Consider the following 8,600-nt stretch of genomic DNA (forward strand, 5'->3'; position numbering starts at 1 on the left):
ATGTTTTCATAGTCGCACGCAGTAGTTTTCAGTCGCAAATGCGACTGAAAGGGTCGCACTGTAGAGCCCTGAATATGCTGTATTTCTGCACAATAAACATTTATTATTATTATTATCAATCTTGAAAACAGTTGTGCTGCTTAATATTTTTGTGGAAACAAGATTTTTTCAAGATTCTATGAAAAGAGGTAGAAAATAAAGAGAAGATATTTCAGAACCAAATTTAATTGAAATGGAATTTTGATGTTTAAGTTTTTAGTTTTTTTTTTGTCAGGAGTGAAGATTGTGTTCAGGGTGGGTCTGGTGCTCCTCAAGCAGATGTTGGGGTCTGTGGATAAGCTCCGTGAGCTGCAGGGCATGTATGAGACCATGGAGCGACTGAGAAACATTCCTCCTGAGAATATCATGGAGGAAGTTTTGGTGCAAGAGGTACGCACACAATTACGCTTTTATGAGAGAACACGCAATTCGACGTGCTGGTATTCGGTAATGCGATATATCACGGTAATGAATATGCACGATATTGTTATCGTGGGCACTTCAAAATACCGGGAATAATTATTTATTACAAATTATTCTGAATTTTGAATGCATTTTAAGAATACTTATCCTACCAACTGGTCACAATGCACAACACCGCTGTATGCTGCGTTAAAGATGCATGCGCTTTCTGATGTAAACAAGCACGGATGAGAAGCGCATGGCGGAGCTAGTGAGAGATGCTCTGGATGAAAGCACATTCACCCTCTGACAGCAGATGGCGCTGAACATAATGCAGCTGTTACACCGGAAAACCACGTAAACAAAGCAGCTGCACTACTTTCTGTTTCTGAAACATGTTTAAATTATTTAAACAGCATTCAGATTTGTGCATGCGCTATGGTGTTCATCACAGCGCCAAATACATAAATATTTAGATTTAATAGGCTATTTATTTTCAAACTTATTTACATTTTAATCTGGACTTTCAACATGCCCTAGATATTGTTTGAAAGTGTTTTGATTCTTTATTGTTCGGTCACACTTTACATTAGGGCTAGTTAATTCATTAGTTAACATACTGCCAATGAAAAATTCTTCTAAACATTTGTTATTCTTAGGTTATTCCAATATTTAAAGGGGTCATATGATGCTGCTAAAAAGAACATTATTTTGTGTATTTGGTGTAATGAAATGTTTATGCGGTTTAAGGTTCCAAAAACACATTATTTTCCACATACTGTACATTATTGTTTATCCTCTATGACACGCCTTTCTGAAACGAGTCGATTAAGTTTTGGTGCAAGAGGTACGCACACAATTACGCTTTTATGAGAGAACACGCAATTCGACGTGCTGGTATTCGGTAATGCGATATATCACGGTAATGAATATGCACGATATTGTTATCGTGGGCACTTCAAAATACCGGGAATAATTATTTATTACAAATTATTCTGAATTTTGAATGCATTTTAAGAATACTTATCCTACCAACTGGTCACAATGCACAACACCGCTGTATGCTGCGTTAAAGATGCATGCGCTTTCTGATGTAAACAAGCACGGATGAGAAGCGCATGGCGGAGCTAGTGAGAGTTGCTCTGGATGAAAGCACATTCACTCTCTGACAGCAGATGGCGCTGAACATAATGCAGCTGTTACACTGGAAAACCACGTAAACAAAGCAGCTGCACTACTTTCTGTTTCTGAAACATGTTTAAATGATTTAAACAGCATTCATATTTGTGCATGCGCTATGGTGTTCATCACAGCGCCAAATACATAAATATTTAGATTTAATAGGCTATTTATTTTCAAACTTATTTACATTTTAATCTGGACTTTCAACATGCCCTAGATATTGTTTGAAAGTGTTTTGATTCTTTATTGTTCGGTCACACTTTACATTAGGGCTAGTTAATTCATTAGTTAACATACTGCCAATGAAAAATTCTTCTAAACATTTGTTATTCTTAGGTTATTCCAATATTTAAAGGGGTCATATGATGCTGCTAAAAAGAACATTATTTTGTGTATTTGGTGTAATGAAATGTTTATGCGGTTTAAGGTTCCAAAAACACATTATTTTCCACATACTGTACATTATTGTTTCACACGCGTCCAGCGCGCAGATGCTCCAGCCGTCGCCTAAAGTTGTCTCTGAGCACATCACCCCCACAATCCCATCGCCCACCGCAAACAACGCCCCATTACCACCTTGCCCGGAAACCGCAAAAACGGCAGTGGAGGAAGATGGAAAAAAGAAAAAGAAAACCAAGGAGGACAAGAAGCGAGAGAAAGAGGAGGAGAAGCAAAAATCACAGGAGAAGAAAGAGAAGGAGAAAACCGATAAAGAAAGGATGAAGAAGAAGGAGAAAGCTGAGAAAGAGAAGAAAAAGGAGAAGGGGGGTAAGAAAAAAGACAAAGGGGGAGGAGGAGAGACTGAGGAGAAGAACGGAGCCACAGCAGCAAAAGATTTGGCCTAATTCCTGCCCCGTCATTCCTTCAGCAAGAATAAAAGCATGAGAATAGTGGAAAAAAGAGGACAAGGAATCAAAAAGGCTGATGACTGGTGAAAAGAGTGTGATAGAGAGAGCGAGAGAGAGCGAGAGCGAATCGCCTGGAATGTCCATTTCATCTCAAGTACTCATTTCACAAGGATAACTGGATCACTGCATCTGCCCCACGACCTTCATCATCTCGTCTGCACTGTCCTTTTACCCAATGTCAAAACAGGAAGTAGTTATTACTCTGCCTTTTGTTTTTGTTTTTTGAAGGTGGAGATATCTGATTGATGAGATCAGCTGTATAATTAGTAGTCAATTCTAGTATACTGGGTGCCATGGTGTACATAGACCTCTAGCGCCATCTGTGCCAGTCCAGCCCCACAACCCCCCTCTGTCCATCACCCGAGAGCTGTCTCAACCAGAATACCTGAATAAAACTGTTCTGTGATGAGGAAAGCGCAGCGGTGGCTAGTCATAACTTATCTGTGAGTGCTCTGGAGGACCTATTTATTCATTGTACTGTTGATTATTAGTGTGTGTTTGTGTGTTCTTGTATATCTGTGCCTTGGCAGTGTAGTGAATCGTGTCACAGTGTCGTGCTGCAGACCGGTCTCGTCTTTCTTCTCTCTTTTCAGTCTCTCAAAGGAGCTCGTCTTTACAGGTGCGCTCTCGTAAGAGGAACTGATAAGTGTTGGGGGGACTGGAGGAGCTAAATTGAACTGGGGGGAAAGGTACGTTCTCCTTTAAAACAGTGGAGAGAGCCACTTTTAACTGTCTATTTAAAATAAAAAAGGTTTGAATATCCAAGTTAACATAATTACTAAAAGGAAATTAAAACTCTTTATGATTAGTGTACCTGTCTATCTCTGCTCAAAGACTCTCAATCTGTCATTACATCAGACTCACCAAAAATTCCCTTTTGACGCCCAAGAGCTTATTTGATTTCTTCTTTTTCGAACAAATTGCATCACATAAACGTTAAAGTCTGCCAAGCGTGTCAGTCACTCCAGATATCTGTGTGGTTTGATGTTAATTATCTCGATGTTGATATGGATGTAGAGTTCAGACTAGAATTTTAATAAATTTATGCACTTGAGGCCTGTTGATTTTCACCACTAACCTTGATCGGTTTGTTAATGCAGGGCACTCTAATCCAGCTCACATGACTCCTGAAGTCTGCGCCTTGTTGTACGGGAAGGGTTTGGTGCAGCACTGTAGCATTAACCTTTGACCTTTGAAGCTCTTGGCTTCAGGCTGTAATGTTTTGATGTATAAACTATTAATTTAATCGGATGAAACCATATACTATCTATTACAGCTATTATTAGTCTCCTATTGGATTAGATTTTTTATTTTTCTATGCAAGTATGCAGAGGCCTGGTAGACTGGAATGGCAGTGAGCTTGGTTTTAGGAGAGCGATTTATTTAATCACAGGATTGATTTTTATTTTATTTTTTAAGCGCTGAAAATTATTTTTGCACATCATCACCCAACATCCCGGAGAACAAAAACAAGCAGTTATTTATTTTAGACATTTTATAATCACTAGTTTATCTAATATTACGGCAGTATTTGTGTTATGAGAGATAGTGATTTCATACTGATTATTATTTCATTCTGATGTTTTTTTTTTTTTATAATATTATTATTATTATGTGTCCCAACGAAGGGGGAAGTGATCCCAAAGAGTTGTGAGAGAAAAGGAATGGATCAATAAAATGTGTGCTAGACATTTATGTATTAATTAAACATGTAAAATATCATTCTTAACAAGACCTTCACCCAAACAGTGTTACTCTTGATGTGAAGTGAACACTGGCGAATTGAACTCCACCGTAATCCACTGACCCCTCAGTATTATGAATTATTCTGATACATTCACCAGGTGACTGGACCATACTTACTAGACTCCTACTCAATATATAATATTTTCTGTCAAGACAGAAGAGACCTGAAGCGGTTTCTAGGTTGCAATATGGTAGCCAAATACTCTGTCAATGTTTTAATGGTGTCCCCTGTGTTTCCTGGACTTGTTCAGTCTCAACTGCAGGGGGTCAAACCTCCGCCTCACCTGTCAGTGGTGCCCTCACTGACCTCAGTGGTCGTTGCTTCCTCTAAAGGCACTACTATTCAAATGGAAAGCAAGCAAATTATGTCTATGCAAATTTTATGTTCCTAACTCTCTGCACAATGTAGATGTTGACATTTATGGTGTGGCCACCAGGGGGCTCAAACTACCTTCACTGCTCACAGCAGCACTGGAACTGTTGAAGGAAAGGTGGAGTGGATGTCTTATTATCCTGAAGAACTGCTCTAAGTTCCAAGCACTAGCCTAAACCTGGTTTTGCACCTGTCAGGCCACCTTCGCTAACACCATCTTGTCTGTATTGCCAACCAAGTGCATGACCGGTGGACTTAAAATGGTTTGGACGCTGTGCTCACCAATAATTAATGCAAGACCATCCAGTGTTGGTTTAATAACACTCTTGAGACAGCTGGGACTGGCTGTAAAGTAGTTTGATTTGTCTTATGGATTTCTGCATTGCTAAATGACCCAATGTATGTTGTAAAATTGATCTTAAATCATTTGAATTTTAATGTGTTTAGGTTAGTTTTCTCATCTTGTCCTTTGTATGTCTCATGCTTGTTTTTTATGTTTACATGAAACCATTTACAGTTGAGGATGAAATAAATTCATAGATGAAGACAGTTGTTCTAAAACTGCAGAAGAGGGAAGTTCACAGTGTAGTTAATAATTACAGTTGTGATGAATAATAAATCATAATATATTAAAATCTCTCTCAAGAGTGGGTTTCTTTTTGTTAATGTAATTAACAGAATTTTTTACGTGTCATGGAACTATCGTGATACAGTAAATTAACTTTAGCCACCTTTCCACAAAATTGTGATGTTTTGGGTCTATGTGATTCATGAGTCATGTGCTTGGATATCCAAATGTATTTATTTTTGTTTCCTCAGTTAACTAGGGGTGTTAAATGAAACGTTTATTAAAATTCCGTATGAATGCGCCTTACGTGGAAATGAGCCTAAACTTGCTCTCATCGCACTGACTTCAGAAGCGCGCGCCCATACAAAAAAGAATGACGCGAATTCTTGAGGTAAGTCCTATTATCTCTTGATAAATTCTAGTTTACTTTTGGAAACATGATATTCTATCATCATTTAAAACTCGTATTTTTTTCTTTTTCTATGTAACGAGGAGATTTATAGAAGAATGTCGATGAAGTGTTTGTTTCGGCCAAATGAAGGTAAGCAATAAACCCTGACAGGTGGTCTTGTATGACCTTGCTTTATTTTGCTATGTTGTCTGTTTGATTGTGCATCACAACACGAAACCAATAAATAAATATACTAGATAGCGTAATGGAGCAAATAAATTTTTGGTTTTAGACCTTTAATATCTACATCAACTTGACGTTTAGTTTGGGCTTTTATAAATAGTTAATAAATGTATAAAAACCATTGTATTGGATTAAATGTTAAATCAGAAATGCAGTTTTAAACAAGCCTCTTTTTTTGGTCAAATTTGAACATTTTTCTCTATTAATAGTTAGAAGACGAGCAATTAATGTTGAAAATATTAAAAACCTTTTGGACTGATGTGGAAGCAATTGTGACGGAGCAGATATGCTATTATTGCAGTTGTAATACTATCATTGTCCAGCAGATAGCATGTTCTCAGTATGTTCTCATATACTGCTGGTCACCCTTGTGATTTACTGCATCATAGACCTGCAGTCTTATGTAATCTAATTTATATTACCATCTCAATGCTCTGTAATTACAGAAGAGACAGTTTCATCCCGCCTATCACACACAGCCAGCAGACACAGCATTACAAAAAGATGTTTTATTCACAGTTTCTGTCTTTTTATTGGTTACAGAAGAGTTTCTGACAGAGCAAAGCAGGCCCAGATCCAGAGAGCAAAAGGGTAGATTAAAAAAAAACATGGACCGTGAAGTAGTGAGGAGGAGGGGAGAGAGGGAGTGAAGAGGATATGTTTTCTTTCAGTCCCCGCTCTCCTCTCTTCCTTGGATGGTCTGTCTCTCTCACTCCCTCCAAGCTTGGCAACACTTTTAGGAGGCCAAGCTCTCTCGGTACAAAACCCTCATTTTCTCTTTCTTTTTTAGTCAACTATCAGGGGAAAGAACAAGAATGATGACTGGTTCCTCTATTATAGAGTGAGATCAATCCCTCTTGCCTCTTTTTCCCTTAGAATGAGCACTCTTCCACATTTATCTAGAGAGAGATTTCAGCCAAAAGCTATAGATGCCTTCAACCCTCAAGACAGCAGCAGAAGATGCAGCAACTTTCATGCATGAGAGGTGGTCGTGGGTAATGAGTGAGAAACAGAGAGAAAGAGAGAGTGTGAGAGATACAGAAATTATGTTCATTTTATTGAAAACAATCCCATAACCCCACTTGACAGACACCGTGGTCATGAGCCTCTCCACCCTCCCAATTCAGCCTCAGCGAGACAAATCTTTGGAGAGATGGCGAGAGTAAGTGCTAGAGAGTAACAAAGATGATGGAAAGGAAGAAAGGGAGGAAGAAGCACAAAGTAAGAGAAGGAGGACAGAGAACAGACTGGGAGAGTTTAGCAGTGAGGGATGCACGTTCATCTCTTCCTTTTCTGTCTTGTCTCCACGACCGTTTACTCCTCCTTCTCCTCTCCGTGTGTGATGACGTAGCAGATGTTCTTGTAGTCAACATTGCCAGCAACATCTGGGGGGAAGGCGGCCCACAGATTCTTCATCTAATGGATGAAGAACAAAGAATTTGGATTAAATAAACATTAAAAAATTTACATTTACACATCTAATCCAGAAAAATATATTAAAGGTGCAATGAAACAGAAATAGCGACAGATCTTTTTTTTTAATGCATTGTGACGTACATCCAAATGAAATGGAAAATTGAAGAAGAACAAAAAAAGTAGGGCGGGACTTAATTCTGTTCATCGGTTGTTGATTGGATGGAAGCAGATCTGAATGCGAGCTTGAGGTTGATTGTAAGAAAGGGGCAGAGTTTAAATGGACTAAATGATTGGAAAAGTCTGTAATTTCACTGTAAGGTCGAGTTATGACATTTTGATAAAAAATTACGAGCTCAAAAAAAAAAAGTGAAACTTATGCATGGATGAATCGTTCACAAAAAGATTAATAACATGTATTTAGAAAGTAGATCTCATGCTGATTTAAAACTATGAAGAGTAAGATCTGATCTCACCTCCTCTGCAGAGAACCTGTCGCACTGAGTGGTCAGAAGCTCCTCAAGGCTGGAAAGAGAGAGAACGAATATCAGTCAGACATGGAAACATTGATTTTTTTTGGCACATTGAAATAAAGAGTGAGTTAATAGGCTTACAATTGCTTCTTGATTAAGCCGGTGGCCTCTGGGTCCAGCACCTTGAAGGCAGACACAATGACGTCTTCGGGGTCAGCACCTTTCAGAGACACGGAGAGTGAGTTACACTGACTGAATACAACAATGATTGGAAAACCAAAGGGAAAACAGCCAGTAAAAGGGACTTTTGCATACCCTTCAGCTTCTCTCCGAACATAGTGAGGAAAACGGTGAAGTTTATTGGGCCGCTGGCTTCCTTGATCATGGCCTCTAGCTCCTCATTCTTCACGTTCAGCTGGCCTACAGAGAGACAGTGATGGTCAGCACACATTCATGGATATATTTACAAAGGACACAAGTGACACAAGACACAACTCACCCATTGAGGCCAACACGTCCCTAAGGTCGTCTTTGCTGATGATGCCGTCTCTGTTCTGGTCAATGATTGTGAAAGCCTATGCATGCAAGACAGAAAAAAGCACATTGTTACAGGAGTTGGTGGAAAATGAGGCTGCTCACAGCTGCAAACCAATGACTAAAGAGTTGATTTAACAAGAAATCTTCCCCTTGTAGCTTTTTCTCTTCCCTGGCAGTAGTAAAACGTCCTTCTCAGTCACATGAAACTCAAGAAGGGGCTTGAATAGCAGCAGCTGCTAACTCCCACCTGTCCCCCACAGAGACCCTCGCTGATCCTCCTTTCCATCTGGGAGACGTGTTAAGTCAATCCCAAATGTCAGGCATT

At 39.1% G+C, this 8,600-nt stretch overlaps 2 protein-coding genes across 2 annotated transcripts in view; one reads left to right on the forward strand and one right to left on the reverse strand.

The window, feature by feature from the left end:
• Window positions 1-3,941, forward strand: part of LOC107658424 (TBC1 domain family member 10B-like) — a 14,627-nt gene extending 10,686 nt beyond the window's left edge. The window contains exons 6-7 of the mRNA XM_016446959.1: window positions 294-429; window positions 2,097-3,941. Coding sequence (XP_016302445.1) covers window positions 294-429; window positions 2,097-2,468 — 508 coding nt within the window. The 3' untranslated portion in view covers window positions 2,469-3,941. The remainder of the gene's footprint in view (window positions 1-293; window positions 430-2,096) is intronic.
• Window positions 3,942-6,359: 2,418 nt separating this feature from the next.
• The window catches only part of LOC107658513 (myosin regulatory light chain 2, skeletal muscle isoform-like), a 3,992-nt gene continuing 1,751 nt past the window's right edge, over window positions 6,360-8,600 (reverse strand). The window contains exons 3-7 of the mRNA XM_016447102.1: window positions 8,238-8,313; window positions 8,054-8,158; window positions 7,880-7,958; window positions 7,742-7,790; window positions 6,360-7,268 (exon numbers count right to left, since the gene is read on the reverse strand). Coding sequence (XP_016302588.1) covers window positions 7,167-7,268; window positions 7,742-7,790; window positions 7,880-7,958; window positions 8,054-8,158; window positions 8,238-8,313 — 411 coding nt within the window. The 3' untranslated portion in view covers window positions 6,360-7,166. The remainder of the gene's footprint in view (window positions 7,269-7,741; window positions 7,791-7,879; window positions 7,959-8,053; window positions 8,159-8,237; window positions 8,314-8,600) is intronic.

This window comes from Sinocyclocheilus anshuiensis, unplaced genomic scaffold, assembly GCF_001515605.1.
Source record: "Sinocyclocheilus anshuiensis isolate Anshui unplaced genomic scaffold, SAMN03320099.WGS_v1.1 scaffold371, whole genome shotgun sequence".
Lineage (NCBI taxonomy): Eukaryota > Metazoa > Chordata > Actinopteri > Cypriniformes > Cyprinidae > Sinocyclocheilus > Sinocyclocheilus anshuiensis.